Source organism: Gambusia affinis, linkage group LG13 (genome assembly GCF_019740435.1).
Source record: "Gambusia affinis linkage group LG13, SWU_Gaff_1.0, whole genome shotgun sequence".
Classification (NCBI taxonomy): Eukaryota; Metazoa; Chordata; class Actinopteri; order Cyprinodontiformes; family Poeciliidae; genus Gambusia; species Gambusia affinis.
The window spans coordinates 19,076,342-19,102,344 of NC_057880.1; the positions used below are offsets into that span (position 1 = coordinate 19,076,342).

The 26,003-nt window shown below is 37.1% G+C and overlaps 1 protein-coding gene across 4 annotated transcripts in view; it reads right to left on the minus strand.

The window, feature by feature from the left end:
- macrod2 (mono-ADP ribosylhydrolase 2) overlaps positions 1–26,003 on the minus strand; it is a 465,786-nt gene that overhangs the window by 9,527 nt on the left and 430,256 nt on the right. For all 4 annotated transcript variants that reach the window (XM_044137275.1, XM_044137273.1, XM_044137274.1 and 1 more), the window contains exons 11-16: positions 25,768–25,806; positions 22,674–22,733; positions 15,318–15,356; positions 14,860–14,895; positions 13,497–13,649; positions 13,298–13,360 (exon numbers count right to left, since the gene is read on the minus strand). In XM_044137275.1, the coding sequence (XP_043993210.1) occupies positions 13,298–13,360; positions 13,497–13,649; positions 14,860–14,895; positions 15,318–15,356; positions 22,674–22,733; positions 25,768–25,806 (390 nt within the window). The remainder of the gene's footprint in view (positions 1–13,297; positions 13,361–13,496; positions 13,650–14,859; positions 14,896–15,317; positions 15,357–22,673; positions 22,734–25,767; positions 25,807–26,003) is intronic.

The window sequence follows — 26,003 nt, forward strand, 5'->3', positions numbered from 1 at the left end:
GGATGGATGGATGAATATACTTTTATAACCTCCACAGGGAAAATTCACAGTTCAGTGCATAACAAAAACCAAACAACAATCTGAATTTTACTTCGTTACATTCCAGGTGTATTGGATTATATTTGTACTAAATTATTGTACCAGACTATTCAGTTTGATAAACCAGTTTTTCATTATGCTAAATACTGAACTCCTTCATGTTTTCATAGTTTTCATAACAGTTTTCATAGTTTTAAAACTGTTATTAAAGTACAGGTGCATAGTATAATTGAACTGAAGGGCTTGAACTGGTTCTATACTACAATAGTAGTATAGAACCAGTAAACACCACTGAACATAAGTAAGATGGAGGATTGAAAGATGTGATACATTTTTATAATTACTTCACACATATTCTGACCTGGTGAATACTAAAATTCAATTCCACAGTTTTGCTCATTTATTTAAGACTCTACAAACCTAGTAAACAAACTGAATTAAATGAGAGTAAGAATAATTTCAGCACATAAACCGGGTGGTCTTTAGAGCCTCTGGTCTGCTCTGTATTGAACCATGTGTATTAAAGAAGTATCAAAACATCTCTCATTGAACTTTACATGGACTAACAGCTCTGGGCCTGGCAAGCCTACTACAAAAATAATCAGGCATCCCTACTGAAGCAAAACAGCAGACCTCAACAAGTGCCCAACCAAAAGAACTAATGAGCTGGTAAATGTGGAAAGCAGCCTATTTTCATATGTTAATGTTAAATTTGTAGTGCAGGCTTGTGGAAAGAGCTTAACTGCATGAGCTGATTCTCCCAAAACAGGATGGAAGGGGGGGAAAATTGGATATTTGTGAGAAAGGGAGGTGTGTCAGTATTGGATAGCTGGAGTTTTCTCTTCTTTGAGGTAGAACACTGTCTGACAATCTAAGCCAATTAAAGAGCACTGAGCTGTGACCTGTGGGCCGTGGAGATGAAAACAAGCCTGTTCAGTAAACACTGTGAATGCCCCCTTCCCACTGTTATCCTCCTGAAAAAGCCAAGAGTCTTCATTAATATTCCGTCTTTCTTCTCCTTAAGAAAAGGCCAAAGGGTTATAGACACTAAGTAGCATTGTGCACCCCTGTAGGTTTGGGTAACCTTGCAGTGGTGGTGGTTTTGGTGGGGTGGCTCCAAGTTAGGTCAGGGTCCTCTAAACACGCTGAAAAGACCCAAGCTTATTACACAACCCTGAGCCATGCTTGACAAGATGAGAAAACAAAAAGCACTTTGAATAAGGAAAAAGAGAACAGGACACCATCTGCTTTGGGGTTAAGCTCCCACTCAGAGGAAAGCAAAGATGATTAGAGGGCAGCAAGCGATGGAAGGAAGGAAAATATGCTGCAGCTGACAATAAATGCAAAAGAAAATTAGAAGAAAATTACCAATGGCATGACTTCAATAACACACTGACTGCCCTGCGTAAAAAAACAAACACAAAAAAGCTATAAAAATGCTCACTGTCTGTCAATTCCTGTTTTTTTTTTAAATCTTTATTATTCCCTACTTCATCCAAAGTAACATGCGACAGCCACCTTGGTGTGTAAGGAGACAACTGAAGAGATTAAAACAGGAGTTGGAGCACCGAGATACCAGGAGATGAAAGGAGTAAGTAAAGAGCTGATTAAGTGAAGAAGTGAATGAAGAAGACAACACAAAAATAGACATGGAAGGGAATAATGCAAAAGAGGCCTCCCTGTGAGTGACCTACATACCTGCTAAACCTGCTGTCAGTGGTGGCCTGCTCCGCTCTCATCACTCACACCGAAATACTTTACATAATCTTTAGACTCCCCCCACGCTGCTAGAGGGTCCGCTGCAGGCAGCTGCCCACTGCTGTTTTCAATACCTTTTGTGGTTTCTTACATGAAGGCAGAGACTGTCTTGCTGGGGAGAAGTGAATCTGGCACTACACGACGTGGCTAACCACAGTGATAGATTAAAATGGGACGCACCACTGCTGAGGGACCATGACAAGCAGCATGTTGGCCGGTTTTAGGTGTTGTGTCTATTTTGTTTTGTAAAGACACCTTAAGATGTCTACATTAGTTCATAGATTGGACTGGTCGATATAATCAAAAAACAAGTCTACAGGGTAGAGAAAACAAAAACCCAGGAAAAGCATCTGTCTGTCAGTGAAAGGTCAGCAAGAGAACAGGCTGACGGATCGACCCAACTATAGCACTGAGTGAATATGTCTCTAGTGGAGTTTGAAAGAGAGCTTTCTTTGGATAATTAAGACATCTCATGAAAATTATTTTAAAACAGTTTCTAAATCTGTTTTTAACAATATGAATTTGATGGCCAACCATAACTTTCCAGTATATATAATATACCACACAGAACTTAACACCATACGCTCTTGACATGATGGGGATTGTTTATTTTTGCAGGCTAGTTTTTATGTAAAAACAAACTGCTGCTCTCCTTTTACATTTTTTTCCCATCTGTAACATGAGATATGTCCTGCACAATTCACCTGAATCTACAAGGAAGTGGAAAATACATTAAAAAACGGCAAAAACCAGGGTAAATAAACTAATACTTTGTTGAAGCGCATATAAGTCAGCTCAATCTAAATCAAAAGTTTGCAGAGAGGTTACAAAGGATCTCTTTTTACAGAATGTCGTTGAACACAAGGATAAAACAAAATCAACATATGGCATAATGAATACAGGTATTAATAACTGGAGAGAAAAATATTTATATTTCTGAAAGACACTGTAGCTTATTACCAAAACTAATTAGTTTCATTGCTAAAACAGCTGCTGTTGCCAGATGCAACTTTTCTTAGTGAAATGTCAAAGTTGTTGAGACAGTTATTATAAATTTCATTACTTCCAGGAGCTAGATAGAGTCCTCACTATAGGTAGAAAGACATTATCACTGGTTGACTATTGCATGTTACATGTTTTTCTCATATTATGCAACTCTAATATTAATGCCTTGAGGTGGCATTTATTGTAAAGTATATAAATAAATGGAATTAAAATCAGTAGAAAGATGAAGATGGATTTTATTTCCTGCATCTCAATGAATCTAAGCAAATACGTAAATTACCAAGTGAATTTTTTCATTGTAGGAAAATAAACATTTTTGATTTCCTGAGGTAGAATTCAGAGCCAATACAATAGACAAAAAATGTAATTTTTTTTTTTCTCACTAACCGATTGAAACTTTGGCAACAGTGTTCATATGTTACCAGGTGAAGATTCTTAGTAAAAAGATAAAATAATCAAAATATGTTTCAGGATAATGCTCCCTATAGAATGCAAGGACTTAAAAAGCAAGGTATTTGCAAGCAAGCATGGGATGTACAGTTAGTTTAAGTGGCTAATATGACCAAATCATTCCAATGGCTAGAATTGATCATAGACCTGAGCATCACATCTTGCACACCAGAGGCTGTGGAAAAAGGCTTCAGAAACAGCATCTCACAGCAGGTATACATAGAACTCTGTAACGTTATGACAGTGATGCTTAAGAGCAACTTAAAGGCCATTAAGGCTCCTTTATCTGCCACAGTGAAGCAGTAAACCTTCCAGTCGACATAAGCTAACAACAGCTGTTTAAATAGTAGCTTCACAGCAATAGCCAGCCCAATTTTAGTATTGAGTTTGAAATGTTAGTATTGTGACAACCCTAGTTTACACACTAACTTGCCACACTACATTGTGGGCATTTAGAGGAAACTGTGTCATGTATCTGAAATATGGTAATTCAAGAGGTTAAGGATTAAAAAATCCAGCCTCCCATGTCTGGGTCTCATGGAAGTGCTGTATCTTAACTTTAGCTCTAGTGGCTCAAGCATTAAATCGTCCTCAGGCAAGCTAAACAGACATCACGCATCACTCGAATAAATGTTTTATTCATTTGGGCTTGGTTTGTTAGGATGTCCGCGTACCTTGTTAAAATCTATCTTTGCGTAGTAACTTCTCTGGTTAGAAATTTAAATCCTTCTTGGAGGATATTTCTGGTACCATGGTAATGTTTAGGCCCAAAGTTTACATTAGGTTCCATAAAATAACCAAAAATAAATGGCTCACTCTAATAAGGATATCTGTACAGGCGTGCATCTGTGTAAAATATTCCAGACCTTTCAAAAGCCCATTTGTTACTGACAAATTCTGCCTGTGCATAGAATTGATTCATTTGTAAATCAAACAGTGGGTAGAGACAGTGGAAGAGAGCTGATCAAAAGAGGAGCTTCAAAGCAGAACAGAAAACTGTGTCCGTTGCAGCCTGTTAGATGCAGCCCTGTCTCTTTGAAGCCAGATTCTGGGCCATAGGTGACCAACGTAATGGACGGCAAATGCATTGTTGGTCTAGTCTTAGTAGTAAAGCGGACCAGAGTCCAGTGTTTTTCATCAAAAGAGCCACATTACAAGATGGGGATGGAGGGTGCTGTCTGTAATAATACATGAATTGCATAGCAAACAAACAAATTAAGTAACAAACAAAACAGCCTAAATTTTAGTCTAAAATCACTGTCAGTCACTGCTGCCAGTTACTGAATAGTCACCATAGCAACAAAAAGCCTGCTGCATGCATATTTATGACTGGTTTTTTGAAATAAGTGGCTTTGCTGCTTGGAGTTTTCCTTTGCAATTTGTACTATAGTGTGCTGTACTCTCATTAATTCAATACAACAGCCTTGTCCTCTTCCAATGTAGATATATGGTGGTAACGTATTTATTCTAAAGCTGGAGATGCAGATGACACAATTTGAACTATGCAATTTTTCATTGAAAATAGATTTTTTAAATTATTAGTTAACATTTGCATCAGTGATTATATCATATATGCATATAAATTTTATTACACATTATACATATATTTTAAGCATTTCTTCATGTTGATGATGTTGTTTACCAAACAGAATCTGTGGTATTTAGGGCAGGTGAGTTTGCTGATGCTGCCATAGTCATTAAACCAGGTATTCTTAGTACAGCTAAAAAATTCAATCAGCATCCCCATAAAGCCTGCCAGCAGAGTGAAGCATGAATTGCTGTAAAATTTCCTGATAGATGGCTGTGCTGACTTTAGATTTGATAAAACATTGGGCCGACAGTAGAAATGACGTCTCTCCTGATCATCGTCGACTGTGGAAACGTCACCTTGAAAAACTTGGTTTTTGGGCCTCTGAAGAATACTTTGGACCACTGAGCAACAGTCAAGTCCTTTTCTTATCTTTAGCCAAGGTAAGGCAGTGACAGTTGTAGTCTGCAACACCCTCAATATGTCTGACTGTGGTGGCTCTTGAAGATCTGACTCTAGCTGCACTCCACACTGCAGCTTAATCTTCCCAAAACTCTTGAATGAGTCTTGCTTTACAAACCCATCAAGGCTTATATTTAGTTATATTATATAAATATATACTATATATCTACTACCATCTACTTTATGTACCTCTACAGAATCAACTGTGAACAATGTCCATCATTTTATTCATCATGGAGCCACCAGGAGATCAGTTTGATTTGCCTTGATCTGAAATTACCAACATAGCTTAAAAGAAGTCACTAAATGGAGTTTAAGAGAGAGGGGAAAGGCCAAATGCAATTCAGCGATAAAAGCTGCTTAATAGGGATAATGATAAGACTGTGGGTATCCACTCATGGCACTCAGGCACAGAGCTTCAGCTAAGCTGCGACTGCTACTGCTACCATTTCTTAAGTCTCAGCATCTGTTTAAAAAGCAAAGGCCAACGTCCTTTTAGCCAGTGGCAGCCGGCTCCCTCAAGAGTCCCATAGTGTTACAGTATGACGTTTTATGCCAAAAGTTAATTGTGTGCTGACAAGTCGCTACAGGAAAGTGTTAATTTTCCCTCAGAATCAGATTTACATCACCAACACCCTGTTGTTCAGAAAGTGCTCAGACAAAAGGCCACAAAACAACCAATTAAGTAAATGGTGAAATCCTTTTTGCTTCTCCAGATGAGGAAACATAAACGCTTAGTGCATTTCAGCATCAATTTCTGGGCCAAACATACAGCGAGTTCTAAAGGATTAATTATTCATGTTGGTAAAAAAGGAGGAGGAAAGAAACTTCAACTGGATTTACAATGGATTACTTAGAAATTTCACTTTGTTCCTGATGCTTTAGCAGCAAAGTGTCATTATGTCATCATAGTTTGTTCAAACTGCCTATGGCAATCCGGCTGAGGAAGAGCTCACTGTGCTCTCACACTTAAACTGGTCCTTTGGGGATGTCGAATACCTAAAATCAATAATACAATACAAGAAAAAAAGAATGGAATCAATTCCCAGGAACGTTATTAAAAGGAGATTCTCGCACCTCCACTAAAACGTACTTCTGTTTGTGGATCTTAGAGGGTAAAGAGATCTGTGTGCCCATGGGAGTGCCCCCTCTAGCACTAGTGGAGGCAGTTGGACTTTCTGCTTGAATCTTCTCTTACAATGCTGAATAAAACGGATGCTAGGGACCTGCTCAGAGCATTTCCAAATGTTTGGTACTGGATTCCCTGACTAAACTCAGTTCCCAACCAGTTGGGCATCTAGAGATTATGAAGAAGACTTGCTAAAGAATTAGGATTTAATGGACTTGGATGGGTGTTGGTGCCAGAAGGGTTGGTCTGAGTATTTCAGCACCTGACACAACCATCTGGTTTGCAGAGAATATTAAAAAAAAAGAAAAAATCCAATTGACAGCAACTGTATGAACAAAAGAGGTCTTGTTGATGCAGAAAAAAGTAGCTCAAATACCCGCTTGTTACAACCAAGGCATGCAGAATGTAATCTTTAAGCACACACCAGCCTTGAAGAAGATGGGCAACAGCAATAGAATATCAAACAGGGTGACAATCTCATCAGCTAAGAACTGAAAACTGGGGCTATGTTTCACACAACCTCAGCCAATCTGGACAAAAACGGTTTGGAAAAAAAACATTTCCTGCTCTGATGAGTCTTGATTTCAGCGGCAAGATTCAGATTGAGTTAAAAATTCAGTATAAACAATGTGAAAACGTGGGAGATGAGTGTTTATACTGCAGATTTTAGACAAGGGGGAACATGGGAATATATACTGTGTGGAGAGAGGAAAAACTTATAGGACATTAATACTGCATGTGCAACATTGATTGCCAGAACAAGGGCAAAGTTTATTTAATGTACAGCTCTTGAAAAAATGAAGAACACTGCACTGAACCTCTTTGAAAACCTCATAGTTATTCCACCAAATACTAATTTCTGAACTCTTCCTGAGTTAAAACATTAGTATTGTTGTTTCTAAATGAATATGAACTTATTTTCTTTGCATTATTTGAGATCTGAAAGCATCTTTTTTGTTATTTTTACCATTTTTTAATTTTCTGCAAATAAATACTACATTTCTGCTTGGAATTTTGGAGACATGTTGTCCGTAGTTAATAGAATAAAAGAACATTCATTCATTGTTCATTTTACTCAAACATTTATCTATAAAAAATAAAATCAGAGATACTAATCATTTTAAGAGGTCTCTTAATTTTTGTTCAGAGCTGTATGTGTAGTTCAATATGAAGATAAGTATAAATAATTAAGAACTCTAAACTTAGTGATAATAAAGTCACTCTTATAAAAAGTCTTGTCATGTTTGTCCAATGTCTGGTATTCCAGTAATTTTGCCATGATGTTTTGATGCCAGTGACAAGGACAGAAAAAAATCTATATTGTTCACAAGGTGACTTTGGATTGTTTGTTTTGATGGTGGATATTGAAAATCTGACAGCAATTCTATCATTAATACATATAGCAGCTTTATTATAGTGTAGTTTCTCTCTTTATGTGCTGTTCTAATGATTTCCAGTCTGGCTTGCACCTGACCACCTTTCTACAACAAATGTTCTCTCTGCAGCATTAAAGGATCTGCTTTTATCTCACAGAGAACCTGCTCCCGGGAGCAGCTTGATCAAAGGTAGGAGGAACAGGGAGTGCTCAGATCTCCAAGATAAGAGGACAAATTTTGAAAAAAATAAAATAAAATCTGTGCAACATCCCTGCTGTTTTTGTCAGATTTACTATAGGTTGTCTAGCTACATAATAATTGACCAGCAGTCTAATATGCCATCGGCAAGCAATCATGAAGAAGTAAATGTTTTGCATTTGAAACCTCCGCCAAAGGTTTTTTGTGGGAAAAGACCATGAGGTATACAGATATGATTATACAGAATCAAATTTGTGTGCAGCCATCGAGTCTTACCTTTGAAACTAAGACAAATGCTATCGATTCTCCCTAGAGAATCTCACTGCATGAAGGAAAAAACAATATCTGCTCACTACTCAGATTTATTTATTCCTAGCTTTAGGCGGTCTCATTTTAATTTATGGGTGTTGCACTGAGCTCAGTGAAGCGGCTGCCCACTCTTGCAAACCACCAGAATGAGGCAAACACAATAACAATGTTGCTTCCATTTTCATTTTAAAGTATGCCATGAATATTCATACATATAGGCTGTCTGGGATCTGATTCAATTTAGGGAGCCTTTTGTAATATCCCAACTATCAAGCATAGAATCTCACAGCATTTGCAGAGCGATATTTCATTCACATGGTGCAAATAGTTGAGAATGCAGCATGACTCAAAATATCAAATGTCCCCTCCTTGTCCTCTTCACATATCTTTATTTTTCAGTCATTCTAGATTTAAAAAAAATAAAAAAATTGGAATTTATTTAATATAAATAATTTGCAATCTTGTTTTTGCCGCATGCAGAATCAAAACACTGGGTCGACTAAATGCTTGAAATTAACTGCATATTTATTTGATGAAAAACCTGCTAAGTAAACAACAGATGGCATTGGTTTGGTAATAAGAGCTGATGAAACATCAGCAAAAGACCCAACGCAATCCTACACTTTTTGTTTTTCTTAATATGAGGGACTGTGTGCAGAATGAGCAGATTATTACATTAACACATTATACTGATGATAGCAGTGAAAATGAATAAAACATAAATGTGTCTTATTTAGCTTCGTGTTATTTAGCGTGACTGAGTTGGGGCTGAGATATTTAACTGTGATACACACTGAGCTGCGTGAAAAAAGCAGAGTGTCAGCAGACAATGCTGACGACGGTGGATAGAAATGTGCCAAATCAAAAAGTGAAGAAGGTAGTTTAGAACCCAGTAGAAGTTACAACCACCAACTATTAAATCGAAAGTGACCAAAACAGAATGTGACTTAATCTCTGTGTTAATGCAAATATTTTCTGAAGACTTCAGATCAAAATATTAAACAAATAGCATCATGAAAACTAAGGTACATGGCAGAAAACTCAGCAAAAAAGCTGTGGAAAAGCTTAAAGCAGAGTTAGATAAATGTAAAAAAATGTAAGATTTAAACAACATATTGAGCATTGTACAACCAAATATCCAAAAACAAAAATAGCATAGTGGGAAGAACATAAAACTTAGCCGCCCACCAAAACTCGCTCGACATGCAGGGAGACCACTAATTAGCTGTGGAGGAGCGGCAACATCTACAGCTCAGGTAGGGGATTCTTTTGGCAGGACTCCAAGTCATGCACTTCACAAATTGGGCCTTAATGGAAGAGTGGTAAAGAGAAGACCACTGTTTAAATAGATCCGAAGCGAAGTCAAAAACCTGTATGTTTTTGATGTTTCCCTGTTGCTGCACACGTGGCTTAAATGATGGCTGATTAACAGGCTTCTGCAGCACTTGCAGGCATGTTAAGGAAAAGAGAAGATGGATGGAGACATAAAAATGAAGTGGAGATTCACAACAATCCTAACTATGCAGCCAGAATAATAGCAATATACATAGAAGCATAGTAAAGTTTTAGCATTGTTCAATGAAGCCCAAACGTAAATCCATCCTTCTCAAAACAGACATTAAAGGTTGTTGCTATAACATTACAAAAAGGCAGGGAAAAATGTTCAAAAGGGTTTGAATACTTTTACAAGACACTCAAAATACTATCTCCGTCAGTGGGATCTAAGGGCTCCTTTCTATTTATTTAAATATTGTGCTATTTCAAGATTACATGAAATAGCACAATTTTAAAATTCATAACCATTACTGATCATAAAGAATGCAATGGCCTCTGGATGCATTTTTCGTAAAAGAAATCTGATCTATCAGCATGTTAATCTGGAGATGAAAAGAAAGTACATCCTTAATATGTGTGCTTGTCAACAAGGCCATTAAAATGATCTAATAATCAGTAGGTTTTAAATCTAGGGACACAGAAATTTAATCGACTAATCAACAAGAATTTCTGAAACAACTTCACTGGTTTCACAGAAATTAAGTTTGAAATTAGCTCCAAAGAACTTAATTAAATAGAAGATGAGCAAGAGTGCAGACCTTGTTAAAAGGTTTATGTTCAGGAAGTTAGCTGCTCTACAGCATTCAGGTTTGCTTCAGCACACAGCCAGAAAAGCTTGATATTAATGAGTTCAGAGAAACTTGTTGCTCTCTATCAGCCTAAGAAAGATTATTTTACAGAGAAGAAATCTGTTTGTTTTCTTTTCCCCTCAACATCTGTTGAATTTCCCAAAACTGAAGGTTTCTGAAGGTTTAACTTGAGGTCAAACTGAGCAATCCTCCAGAAAAATTACAAAACAACCCTTACATCCACATGTAACTCTTCAGGGTTCTATTCCCAAGTTATGTTTTAAAGGTTCATGACTACAATTAGGAGAAGGCTTGAATAGCTTGTTTGGAAAGACTGCCTGGAGGAAGCATCTTGCCTCTACTTACTTTTAAGAATCAAATATACAGGACAAAGACACAGGAAACTCAGTTTTCAAAATGAAGTAATAATGAAGTCTATAAAATGCCACAATGTGCCCACACAGCCTATCAAACGTAACAAAAAGACATTTAAGAAATGTAATCGCCTCATAGCTCCATGTGACATGAGTCAGATTTTCATGCACCAGTGATTACATATGCCTTCTACATGCTTTGTCAAACCACAACTTTATACAGTTTTGAGTTGTCTGAATATAGATGAATCCTCAATACAAGAATTAACATCTGCTGTTACTCGGCATATTTTCTTATCGGATCTGTCGTGTTTTCAACCAACTCTGCTTCTAAATTCAATTTAGTCTTGGCCCACCTAATCTGGATTTATGCTACCTGTACACATTCAAGAGAGTTATCTAAAGCAGATAAGATGTTAATCACTTACACATTTTTAACAGAACCTCACATAAAAAAAATGTTGAACTGCCCCTTTTAAAGAAGTTGTTTAGGATGGAGGTGGAATGTTGTGAGGGTTTTCTGAACATCTACACTTAGTACTTCAATCTCCACAGCCTGGAGCAAAATTATCCTTCATCCAGTATCATTTTGTTGGCACAAAAGTATAACTAATTAATATTAAGTCCCTAATGATTATCATTCATAACGTGAATGATCTCAGTAACATCACAATCTGTTTGATTTACTATTAATCCCTCCCGTCACTGTGAGGCATTTTATTGCTGATTTCAATGAGGCAGATTTAACTTGTGTAGGCAGCCTGATTACAGTTATTATTTTTAATAAAAGGTATTGGCTCTGGGATCAGTTGGTCTTGTCTTGCGAATAGCTGGTTGCGCACGGCTAAGCTGTTCTCCATCGGGCTGCATGAGATTTAATTTCTGAAACAGTTTAGGCAGAAGTCTGGCCGAGTCCCCCACTTTTCTATACAAAATGCAATCTGCCTCCAATCAGAACTGACACTACTGTTTACTGCCTGACAGTCCTGCCAAACAGTACACAGCCCATGGTATGCAAGACAGTGACAGATAGTGGCAGGCTCAGCCAAGACAGTCAACAGGCTGGAGTGAAGCTTTTCAGGGACGGAAAGTCTGTAGTGTGGGTAGGATATACTCTGCTGGCTTTTCACAGAGGATGGAGAAGGCTATCTCATCTCCATCAGGAGCACTCACTCTCTCCACAAATTAATTGAATGTCAGTCAAAGGGAAAGTGAAACCGAGGTGAGAAAGTGACTCAAACCTTTGTGTTGGAGCAAAAATGGAAGCTGGGCTGCCGAGGTTTAAAATTCAAACCTTTAATGCTCAGGAGAATACACTCAAGAAGTGAGAAGTCACCAAAAATTGGAAGCAAATAAAGACGGATGTGTGGTCGGAAACAGAAAACGTTCACTAAAAAGAGATGCTCATATACCAAAAGCAGACTTTCAAGAGTCTGGATAAATAAACACCAGCTGCACAGACACCTTGCCAGAGGAGCGATTGATTAAAAGCTCCTTTCTGATCCAAATTACATGCCGTTTTTTAAAATCTTTCTCAATAATTTCACCTTTTTCCTTGCTTGCATCCAGTCCTGAATAAAATCATTGGTATTATTCCAAAGTAATGGCATAAAATTACTACCTGAAACAACTTTAATGCTCACCGTTTGAGTTTGTGGCAAAGACAAGTAACCTCTATCAAATTTGGCTACACCCACAACACTTTCAGGGGACTTGTTGTCAGAAGACATTAAATATGATTCATCTTTAAAAAAACAACAAAAATATTAGCCCAGGTTACACTTTATGCTGCTGTGCTGCATTAATATTGTGCACTCAAAACCAATAATATACATGGACATAATATGCTAACTCAAGTACGCAGAGTTTGCCCCAGACAAGTAACTTCATCAATTAAAATATTATTTCTTTAATAGCAATAGTAATTAAAAAATAACATAAAAAGGACAATGCCACTTGGACAGAGTGAAAAATTATTTACCATTTTTTTTCTGTTTTATATTTTCTTACATTTATGATTTTCAATGACATTTCATAACCTGACTGAGTAAATGTAAAACAGTCTTCCATTGATCATCTCACTTATTATGGAAGAAAAGTTATCCAAACAGCCTGACCCTATGTGCCACATAGAAAAAAAATAATATGCGACATTATTCTACTTAACCAAAACATGAACTTATTTGAAGTTCTGTTACACATCTGTAGAGATCAGTGTGAAATGCACTATTTAATAATTTAGATTATTAGTGCAATTTGTTGATTTGCTGCTTCCAGCATCTCCACCATGGCTGTTTCCTGAATGTGTTTTGCCACCTCAGGCTCACAGAAGTGTTTTGGAGTGGTGAGGCAGATTTGAATGGAAAAATAGTGCAACTTAAAAACTTAAAAAACATCCACCAACCATTGTTATTTGATACTTTGGAGATCAGATAGATCAGCTTAAAAAAGAAAATCACCTAAATAAAGATTCATTTAAACTATCAAAAATATAAAATCAGATCAATTGCAAAAAATAAAAATAAAATAAAAAAAAAGGATCTTACCTTCCACCTCCATGTTGGTATCTGGTGGGTTGTTTTCTTTCTCTGGGACAGGTTGTTTTTGATCTGATGGAGACAAAGGAAGTATGTTGTTTAATTTGTGATAAGCTTCACAGGACAGTTTAACCATCTGTTTGAGTTAGTAGAGAAAATAAATTAAAGGACATGGTCAGCTGTACCAAAGCTTCTGTTAGAAATATACCTTTGTTATCCTCCTTTTCTTTGCTGGTGTCCTGTTCTTTATTGTCATCTTCCTTGTTGTTAGTGACCATTTTGCTTTCTTCGTCACACTTTTCATGATCATCGTCAGTTTGGTGTTGGTCTGACTCCATTTTATTTGAATTTTCATCCTCATCTTCAAATATTTAGAAAATAAATAATAGGAAGAGAGTGTTGAATGGTTAACTGGGGCATTTGAGTGTCACATGAAAGTTTTTAAAAATGTGGCAGAAACATAACCTCATACTCCATTACTGCTGATAGAAAGCTCTGAAACATTTATACAGTAACACTCTTTTTGCTGAAATGGAGTTTGATAGATGACAGGAAAAGACTGTCGGACAAAAAAAGACAAAATGTGGAGAAATATTGGCTGCTGAAAAAGTTAACATTCTTACATTTATTATAGGTGATACTAAAAAATCAAGATCAAAATGTTAAAATGTGGAGAAAAAGCAAAAGCGATTTTTATGTTTATACATAGAATACATGCACACATGTATTTCAGATTTTTATTATTTCTTAATAATATAACACTGACTTTTGATCTATCCCATAAAATTAAAAAAAATTAAATAAAAAAATAAAATTGGATTGCAATGAGACAAAAAAGTTGAACAAGTTGAAGGGGTGTCGTTACCTTTGTATAGCACTGTCCTGTATGTAGCAATTTCTGGTAAATTATCCTGCTGGTCTTTTTTGCTCTTAACTCCCTGTTTGTGTCTCATGAGAAGGTAATTACACATCCTAGATATTGGATAGCATCCCAGGGCAGCATTTGCTAGAACTTGCTCACAGAACGCTTCCAAAATTCATGCAGAGAGAGGCTCTATCTGTCAAATCACTGTCAATGGCATGGGATTTGAGTAAAAGAAAAACAGAAGAGAGATGAGCCGCTGCTCGCTGCCAGTATGCAAATGCCGAATCTTAATTATATACCAGCAGCACAGAGGATATTCGAAAAAGAGAAACGGTTCTGGCTCATAGTTAATGGCTGCCAATGCGCCAAAAGAAAATGCACAGATACACTTATATACCCTTTACCCGCACAGCTCAAGAAATAACATCTGAGCTTTGGGATGCTCCACACTGATGTATTTGGAGATTTGCATTATAATCGCACAGCTATAGCTCTATTTTAAACAAAATGTCCATGCAATACCTTTACACTATAAGCTTAAAAGAAAAAACAAAGCTGAATTTCAGCTTCAGAGAGAGATACGAAGCAGTTCAACATGCTACTTTGGGATGTGATGGTTAGTGAGGTGGAAATCTACACTTAGGATGATCACATCTAATCAAAGCCAGTGTTTGTCCTGGAGATTGGACTCCAAACTAAACTATACCTTGGGGTTGACTCGGCATGTCTTCATCTTCTGGTTCTGAAAAACAGAGAAGGAATTCAAATAAGGGGGAAACATTCAGGTTCAGCACTGAAGCAGAGAGTCGAAATGATTCGACTTTCCGTATCACCTCAAAAAGCCTGTTTTATTCCAACTCTTTGTACAGCTTTGTCTTTGTACTGCAGTATGAGAGCAATAGAACCACAAAGACATGCATAAATTAAGAGACAAAAAAAAAGAAAAGAGAAAGAATGTCACTTCTAAAGCCATACATAATTGAGGGATTTCTTTGTTCCAAGCAAGTGTGATAAGAGAAGTTTTTTCTTGTGTGTCGAAAAGGAAGGAAAGGCTGAGCAGAAATGAATAAAAAATAACATTTTTTGACGACAAATGGCATCAAGAAGCATTGGTGAAGCAGAGAGATTGAGGACATGTTTTAATGGTGCGTGGAGCTGCTTTACCATCGTGCTTCTCCTCTTTGTCATGAGCTTCCTCTTTACCTAGAAAAGAAGGGGAAAGAGCTGTCATACAAACAAGCATGAATGTGAAAAATGCCAGCTATTCATATCAGGAAAACAAAGCAACGAGTCACACTAATCATCAGTGTTCATCTTCTCTCTGCAAAGGACTCATTTCAGTAGAGCTGACATCACATTTTGTAAAGTGCTTCACGAAGAAAGTTTGTTTTATCAGTCCAGGGCATTTTCTCTGTGCTTTAGGGTGAACTACACCTGCAGGGTAGGGTAGAAAAATTCTGGAAATTGTTAAATCTGGAAGCTTTTTGTGGGAATTTATGGTCCCGAATCAGAATTTAAAGCATTGAGGGCTGGACCTTTCCAGGGATTTTAAATAAAGTTTGGGATGTATCTTTTAGCATAGCCTTGATTAAAACAACCAGATTTCAAGCAATGTCAAGTGCAAAGACGTTGCTTAAGAAAGAAGAAGCTCCAAGAGGCCAATGACATGTTCATAGGAGCTTAGGTGAGAAAATCTTTTGACAAGACAACTTGGCTTTTACATCTAGAAGTCTGGTCTTTATGGGAAATGGGCAACAGAAAAATCATTTTCAGGGGACAAATTAAATTTGTTCTGGTCAGATGACACTAAACCACACTATGAAATTTGATGATGGCAGCATCATCCTGTGGGGATGCTCTTGCTTGGCATAAACAAGAATTTGGCTACAGTTACATAAAGAGTAATTTTGAAAGAAAACCTGTCAGAGGCAGCAAGACTTAAAGTTAGCGGCGGAAGTTCATTTTCAAGCAGGTCAACAAGTCTAAACACACAATCAGAGCCTAGTTAAATTGCTCCAGTCAGATATGCTCCCTATCCAATTTGAATGAACTTGAGATATTGTGTAAAAAAAAAAAAATAAATAAGAAGAGAAAACCTTCAGTATCTAGATGTAGATAGAGACATAAACCAAGACTATGAACTTGAAATTACCCCAAATGTTGGTTTCCACAAAGTATCGACTCAGGAGAGCTGAATAGATATACACGACACACTTATTTCTTTATTTTTCAGAGTAAAACTGTTTTAACGCATCAACCATGTCTGGCCCATTTCTAAATCAATGCACTACTTTGTGTTGATCATATATAGTTTATATAAAATGCATTGAGGTCTTTGGTTGTAATGTGACAAAATGTGAAAAAGTTGAAGGGATATGAATACTTTTGCATGATACTGCATGCTATCAGTATAGAGCAGATATAGTAATGATGATGATGGTGATGACAATGATGATGATAGGTCTACACCCTTGGAAAAATAAAGCTGTATAGTTAATGGATCTTGTTACAAGTTTTATGACTCACAATATACCACTTGATATAGATTTAGTTGCGTAGTTTGTATGCATATCATCACCACTCTTAAAGTCAGCAGATACATCGCCATCTCCGTATGTTAAACAGTTTCTAATAATATGCCAGCATAAAAGGCAAAATATGCATATATATTTTTATAAGACATTAATCTGCCATCATATCTGTCGCTCTCATCCTCTGTGTCCCTCTTTGCGTTCTCTTGCACTTTCCCATTTATGTACACACATAAACCAATGACATTTGGGACAAATTGAGTAAATGAAAGCCATGACACCAATAAGAGAACATGCTTCACAATGGCCATTGTGCAGCTTCTATAATTGCTTTTTTAACAAGCTGCAGCAAGAGGCCATTTTTTCATATCTATGCAATTTTGCAATGCACTCAGAACAATAAAAAATGCCAACCTCTATTAAATGGGGGAAAAGGCCAGTCCTTCCACTGCCACATGTTTGTCCCAAGTACCTCTGTCCATCACGCAGAATGCCGGTGACACACAGATGGCAGCACTTTGTATTAATCATGACTGACATTTTGAGAAGAAACCACAGACAGGGGGGCTGAAAAGAGTACTTCACCAGGAAGAACTGTGGCAGAATAATACTTCCAAAGCCTCGAAAACATCCTAAACCTTTCCTCTGTGTTAAAAAAAAAGGTATTCATGGATTTCTAAAGTGATCTTTATTAACCATATATCAGATACGACAAAGTACCAAAAGTAATTTCCTCCATGTTATTTGATCATTTGTGTTTGGCTTATTGAATGGAACAGTATTCTCTTTGGGATAGAGGATGCAAAGGGACAGATTGTGGATACACACACCCACACACGCACTCGCATACAACTCCTAACAGAGGAGATTCTCTGCTGGGTTGATGTGATTTATAATGGCTCCAAGTTAGGATCAATTAGACTGCCGACTCTCCTCACAAAATGAAACCCCAGTCCTGCACACGAAGAAAGACGCCAACCCGAACACCCCAAACAGCAGGTGGCAGCATTGTCACAGCTTTCCTTACCAGTGCGCACCATATGATACCGTCACAGCTGCGAATCAGTTTCTGACATACTTCACAGAGAAGTCTTCAGCAAACACCACAACATTTCCAGTGTCAATACGTCCATGAAGCCCGCTTTGAGAAATGTAGGAACAAAAAAGCAATTTCAGCCACTCTGCTGCACTTTTGTATACAAAACAAGAAGAGTTGAGTGTATTTCTGAGAAAAAAGAAACAAATCCTACTCACTCTGAATGATTTATTTATGTTAACATAAAAGTCAGCAGGATAACAAGTATGTTAATAATTTAGGTCCTAACATGCAACATACCTTGTGTGTCCTACTTGTGTGACTACTGCGTAAACCAAAAGTGATGATGATACTTTCAAGGAAGTTAAAGTGGTGTTTATATCCAGCAAATAAATATTAAATCCCCATACAGTGCTGTAAAAAGTATTTCCCCTTACAGACTTCTTCTGCATTGCTTATCTATCTCATGTTTCAGAGAAAAAGAACCAAATAGCAAATAAAAACAATCAAATGATAATTTCTTTTATAAAGGTAAAAAAGGAATTGCCTCACAAACCTGCTAATTTGTTGCAGCAACGTTACTAGCAAGAAAGGTTTGCAATAATCGGCAAAGAACCTTTTACATCGCTGTGAATGAATTATTTCCCAGTTCTCTTTGAAGAATTGCTTTGTTTCAGTCAAACTGGACTGGTTTGGTGTGTGGTCGCTGATTTTCTAAAGCCCTCCAGCCCTCTGGAGGTGGAGTTGCTGGTGGGCTTTAGATAATTGCGCTACTGCATAACAAAAGTGTGCTTCAGTTTAAGGTGATGTGCTGATGGGTCCAAAGCACATTTTCCTAAAATTTGGGTGATCATCAACATGTTTTGCGGCAGATATGCGATGGGCTTTGTGTTGTTTTTGATGAGCAGTGGTTTTTGCTTAAGAACTCTCCCTGTTCTTTTACTTTTTCCAAAATATCTACTGAGGCAGATGGCTCTACAATGCTTTAGATGCTGTTCTACATTCTTGCATTACCTCCTGGATGATTTGTTAATGTGCTTTTGATCTAAATATAGTAGCCTGCCAAAGGTTCACCGCTGTTCCATGTTTTCTCTACTGGCAGACAATGGCTTTCACTGTGGTTCAATAAAAGTCTTAGAAATTACTTTTGAATCCTCCCCATGAAATCTGATATATGTATTAGGAACACAGAGTAACACATTCAATTTTTTCAATATTTCCACCCACTTCAGGCTAACAAAGAAGGTTCATTTAAGTGATTTTTAATTTTAGGCGGCCTTGCAGAGCTTTTAATTTATTTCAAGTTATATTTTGCATTTACTCAGGAACAAAAAATCTTATGGAAATTTTTATCCTACTTCACATTGTTAAGACAGATACTTTTTAGATCATTTTTTTAAAGTCATAGGTGTAACTGCATTGCCTTTTCTGGCCTCGAGAAATGCAATCATTTAATAACTGCCTTTTTAAAATGTTTTTTATGGTAATTTAATTATTTTATTTTATTTTATTTTATTTACTGTGGACCAAAATATCTTTTGGCGATAGTACCTGTCTATCAGCATGAAGCAGATCAAAAGATCTTTTGGAAATCTTTTAGTCTGCTTCATGTACTTAGACAGGTATTATTTAATTTTTTCTTAATTTTAGTTTAGCAGTAGCATTTCCTGAGTGTGTCTAGTGAAACATAATTTAGCTTTACAAAATTATAGTAAATGTGTACCTTAACAATAGCTATAAATATTTGTTTTATGTTTTTGATAGCTTTTATCCCTAATAAAATTAATTATTAGAAAAATGCAATTTATATATCCTTGTACATTATTAAAATATATTTTATATCTGACAGAATAATAAAAAACAGTAAGAAGGCTAATACTTTCTCACAGCACTTTGCATGTACTCATCAGATAGGCTCAAAGTTCCACCCCATAGCCTTGTCTGTTGTTTCTTTGATTAAATCCACTGAAGCAAAAGACAAAAAGGAGAAAGACCTTAAAAAATTCATGAAACATGTAAAGGGGGGAAAAAAAGCTCTGGGATGACCCACAGCGATCACTTTGAGACCTTGCAGCATGTGAAATCTGTGTGTGCAAGCAAAGTGCAAGTTCGTTTGTGAGCCACGTTTGACAGGCAGCCACAGTGTAAAAGATGGCATCCCATAGAGAGGCTGGCTGTCAGTCCACACAGTGTTATTAATCTACATATCTGTCCACACCCGCATGGAGATGCGCCATCTTTCACCATCAACCCCCTCGCTCCCCCTCAGGTTATTCTCAGTATGCATCCAATGCCAGGTATTGATTTCTGGCTCAATTTTCACATTTTACTGTGGCTTGCCCTGTGACATCAACTAATCTCACTAATTCCAACCTGATATCAGATAATAGACACTGTGAGGTGTTCTCAAAGAGCTTATATTTCACCTTAGACCTCTGTGCCAGCACTTGGCTCGGCGGGTGGCCCACCCTTTCCTTCCCCCCACTTTTATTTTTGTAAGTTGCAGAGTGTGCATGCTGTGCTTCTGTTTTATGTGGATTATCACAGCACAGCTCATCCCCACGCACGCTGTTGATCTGTGACACTATTTCTCAAATTCCTCCGATTGCCTGAGGTTTCATTTATTAGCTACTTACACTCATCACTCATCAGCCACTCATTAACATAAATCTCATGATTTATGCCCTTAAAATGAATTAAACTGTTTCCTTAATATGTTGACATGATTACGACCTGACCCCAGATCATCAGAAGATAATGGAAAGAAGGATAATATAATATAATATAATATAATATAATATAATATAATATAATATAATATAATATAATATAATATAATATAATATAATATAATATAATATAATATAATATAATATAATATAATATAATATAATATAATATAATATACAATTTAGCTCACACTTTGATTTACATAAATTGTTGCCAAAAATGTTTACAAATATAATTCTGAAATGTGGCTTGTCTTTCTGTCACCCCCTCTTTAATCCGATATCTCTAAATAAAATCCAATACAAATCCAGTAAAATCCTGGTTCAAAAAGTGTCAACAGAGTCTGTGTGGAATTAACACGCAGTATAAAGTTAAAGGCCAAATTAATCCCATAGCAGATTTACATTGAAAGTTATTAATATAAATGAAGCATCTCTCAAAACAGTCTAACATTTTTAAATTAGCATAATGTTTGAAAAAAAAAAAAAAGATTTTGTTTCATTAAAAAAATATGTCATGTTAAATTGTTTTTTATGCTCTTCTCAATAATAAATAGAAAAATATTTTTTGGAGTTAAAACAAATCAAACTGTTCTAATTCCTTGCCAGCTTTTTACATGCATCCACTTGTAATTTGGTGATTTATCTTTTGTGATGAGCTCCAAGTCTTTTAGGTTGGTAGGCGTCATTGCCATCACCTTAATCTTTATCTCCCTCCACAGATGTTCTATGAGATTCAAGGGACTGTGACTAGACAGCTTTAGCTGAATTTTAGAATATGCTGGGTTTTTATTATTGCTATTTTCTTCCTTTAGTCCACAGGGTCTCAGAAGGCTTTTGCTTGTAAGGTGGAAAAGTAATTACTTGTACGTGTTGTGTATGAAACAGAAGGAAAAGGGAAGACCTATAATAACCTGCACTCCTCCCACAGAGAATTATTCTTAGAGGAACAGTGAAGAAAGTCTCTGTACCTTAATGGGGGACCCAGTAAAACGTAAGAGTTTACCCCCTGAGGAGCATGATGGATGTGATGGATCCACTAAGATATACTGACAGGTACCAGTTTTGCTGCGGTGCAAAATTAATTTCAGAATAAAAAATAGTGAAAAATAATAAAAAAACAAAATAAAATCCCCCCCCAGATCGATGACACCTTGTCAGAACCCAAGTACAGACAGGAGACAGTAAAATACAGTTGTGTGTTTTCAAAGGAGGAAGCTCCTTCTCTGTTGTTCTAAAGCATCTTAGGGTGCCCATCTCACACAGCTGACAGTGTGCTTTTCCAGCTCACTGTTCCTCTGCTCTGTGGTATCTTGACATCTGAGCGTTTGCTATGATTAATCCCTCCTATGTGCTACATTGAACCACACCTAACCTTTACACTGCAGGCAGAACAAAATCATTTTATTCCCTTCCTCTGAGAGAGGTTGTCTCAAGGACTGACTGTTCCAAAGCTGGGAAGCTGCGTCAAGGCCTTTTGTGAATGGATTAGTTACTATTAAGCTGGGGGGCCTGATAAATTAGGATTTCTAAAGATTATTACAAAATACTTATGCCCTTCTAATGCTGGTGATTGAATTTTTAGAATCATCCTGAATTACGTTTGTGGATTAGAGAGGAGGTATCTTGCAGAGGAAAAGGACTTATTATGGTTTGTTTTACAGTGTAAATTGTATTGTCGCCCTTCAAGTGACTGCGATGTCCAGAGGATTGCGTGGAACAGATTCTCCAAAGAAAACAAGCATGTCTGTTATCTTCAAAAACTTCCTACAACCTTAAGGCTTCAAGACAAATGGATAGTGTACGATTTTAATTGCCTACCAACGCCCTCCAGTGTAAGAATCTCATTATCTTTGGTCCATCGTATTGGAGAAGCCTATAATTGTTTCAACATTACACATCCAAAGGGGCTGAAGCTGCAGAATAGCCAGATAATGGCTTCTTAAACAGGTTTGCCCAAAAGAAAACATTCTTTTAAAAAAGGACCAAGCTTCATCCTCTATTCATTTCCCCAAAGAGGAGAGCTAGGCATCAGAGAGCAAGAGATTACCCAGCAAAAACACATTCCATTAGTTTAGACATGGTGGAAAATTTTTCTGTAAACACATATCAGTGTAAGAGGCTCCCACTACCACTAACGCTGCTTGGCATGCTCAACATTAAAAGAATTGGAGTAGAAAACAAACAGATACAGGCAGACGTATAGACTTAATAATATGCTCACCCTTTTCGCCATCCTCATCCTCTTCCTTGCTTGTAGATTTTGTTGATGGAGGTGTGCTGTCTGTAAATAAACAATGAGAGTTGGTGTTTCACTGAAGCGATACTGATGCGTCTCTATCCACAAAAAGCAACAAGATGCAACTCTTTTGTCAGGTATTGTCGATATAAACTGTCATGTGGGTTGGCATGCGTAAATAAAACTTATCCTACAACCCCTATATCTGAAATGCTCAAATAAACATGTTTCGTAGCTCAACCCAAAGCATTTTACTATTTTGTTTTCTGTTCTCTGTAGACTCCACTATTCAAAATGTTGTCTCCATAAGCTTTCTGAGATGTATCTGCAAAGCAGAATAAAAGTATCAAAGGTAAAACTCGTCTTTGTTGTCGAGCTGGAAAAGTTGAGTATGGAAATCCTTAGAAGGCCATCCAAAATCAATCCTGTTTTAATTTCTATGGGAATGTCAGAATAAATACACTACAAAGGCAGTTTTGTTTGTAAGAAAACAAGCAAGTGCCTAGTTTTCAGTTTCAAACTGGCAGAAGGATGCAAAATAGACTTTTTGGAGTGTTATGTCATGTTGCAATGTTATTCTCTCATCAAAACCATACCAGGGGTGTTGCTCTGATTTATTCATGCATTTTGGAGAAAGCCTTGAATCTCCAATATACTCAGAGCTCCTCCTAGGAAATGGCTCTCCAGCCAAGACTGCATCTCACAGAGCAATGCAGCCCAGCACTTTGCCCTGCTCAGCTCCTCCAGACTAGAAGCAGCAGCAATTAGCAAACACCTGGTGGAACTGCACATCTGTGGAGTTTATCATGCAAGCCAATTCTCAGTGCAATGGTCTTAAGAATGATTGTTATCACCATAATGACAAGCATTGTTGTGATGACATGCTAAAGGAATGTCAGAAAGAATAGGAGCTTCTTAAAGAGACAGCGGCTCAATTTAAAGTCACATTATGTTTGATATATATATATATATATATATATATATATATATATATATATATATATACAGCATTTTTAAAACAAACGAAGATAACAGTTACTTGATTGGATTTTAAAATTACATTATGTACTCAGAAAATACGTAAAACTGGCCTTTTAACAAGTGTGACGACTATTTGAAGAATGGTTGTACATTTACTTAAGCAGGTTATGAAATATGAATAAAGTAAATATGAAACAAAAAATCTGCAATGTGGCAAATACGTCTTCACTGTATGTTAAAGGGGATATTTTATAACAACTGAAGGTAACATAGTTACATGATTGTGCAATAAAATGGCACTAGGGGCCTGGTAAACACATAATACCACTCATTTAATGACACACAGTCTAATCAAAGTCCAAATGTAATATAATGCAATCTAATTTATCCTGTAATGCCAACTGACCAAGTTATATGCATAAGGAAGTTCAACCAACTGCAATTGATTTTGGAGTAATCTCTCATAATGAGCACACATGTGAAGGTTTACTCCAAAGCCATTAATTTAATGCATTATAGTTAAATGCATCAATCATGTACTATTTTGAATAATTTGTAAATCAATGCATGAGGGTTCAATTTAGGTTGAAAAAAAAACAAACAAAAAAAAAAACTTGACATCCTAAAACAACACTCTGTCTTGGCTGCCTAAGTTCGGCATGCCCCTGAGGAGACCATACAGCTCTCTTCTGTGGCTTAGTTACCTGCCTGAAAAAAACAACATAAAAAGGAAATCTCCAGAGGGAGAGGAGGGAAGAATGTGAGGCTTTGAGACCATCTCCAGACCACTGTGTGAGCCAAAAGCACCATCCCACGTTAGCATAAAAATCATTTGACGCTTTGAGTTGGTTCCAAGCTGACTGATTCAAACTCTGGCTGATGGAGCGGAATAAAAGGCCAGTTTTTGGCACCAACAAAGAGGGAAATCAAACAAGGCCAAACTGGACAAGGACAGGAATGGTATGATAATACAAGAGAGCTAGGAATTATCAGGGATTGTTTCAGCTGGCGTTTTATGGTCTGATGGTATGTTATTATAGAGTATGTAGTGTAAAACAGCTGGTGAGGAGCTCTATAGAAATAATGTAGGCTGTCTGGGCTAAAAGTCTCAAATGCATTTGGTCTGAGCCAAATCTTTATGATGCAGCCATTACGTCCGCACAGTTTCACTTTGAAATATCACATTTTACAGTGCACATATAAAATAGCTCTTTTATGTTTTCCCCAAAATGGACTCCTTTTGAAAACACAGATGCGTGTAATTGGCAAATCATGGGAGTGACTTTGGGAGGAAAAACATTTTGATAGCACCCAGAGCTCTACATTTACTGTAATGTGGCCACTTTCTCCAACAGACAGTAAAACTAATGGTGCTCTCTGCTTAGTTGGGTTCACGTGTGCTATGAGATTTTTTTAAAAGCATCAGCAGCAGAAAAATTTGGATCTTCTCTTTTATAAGGGAAAACGTCATCAGGTGCAACGTTCCCTAGAGAGCAAACTGCTGCAGGCAGGAAACTGCTTTTCACAGAAATAAACCTCTTCAGCAGTGACAACAAAGCTAAACTATGCTGCATCTATTGTTTAACAACACACACAATTCCATGAGGTACTTTGTTTATGCTGCTGCTTATTCAGGACATCAGTGCATGGATGAATGTCAATAGTTTATCCCCATAAGCAACATCTGGAAGTTTTGGGCTGCATGCCACATGATGTGGCGGAGATAAAAGCATCAAGCGCTGACAGTCATGTTTGTGCTATCATCTGGCTTATGCTGTGGAGGGATGCCAATCTGTACTCTCTTTGTTACTGCTCTAGGTGGTCTAAAGGCATTGTGGCCGTAAGCCAGATGAACGGAATGCTGCTGGGGAATTAACTCTTGTAGTGTAACGCACCTGACATGAAGTATTTTTATACTAAGATGAGTTAGGCCAGGGATTCGGCTTGTCAGCAGATGCATAAACATTCAATTTCGTTTGCCGCATAAAACCCAGCAAATCACTGTCACAAGCCAAAGCTTCGGCGCTCACTCACCCTCTGTCTGCTTTAATGGACGTGTTAAGGTGAAAAGGCAACCATGAAATATTCTGTCACTCACCTCCCTTCAGCTGCTCCTCCGTAACCTCGATGTCATTGTCTGGAAGAGGAGGGAAATGAGTGTATTAAAGCAGGCAGTTTTATAAAGTACAATACAACCTGTCATCATAAATTGATTACACTGTTAGAACACAGCATTTCAACACTGTGTGTCTACTTCCTGTCTTCCGAACAATAAGCCTACAATGTTCTCCTTCAGTTCACTGTTGCAAATATTAGTTGACGTACAGTGCTGTG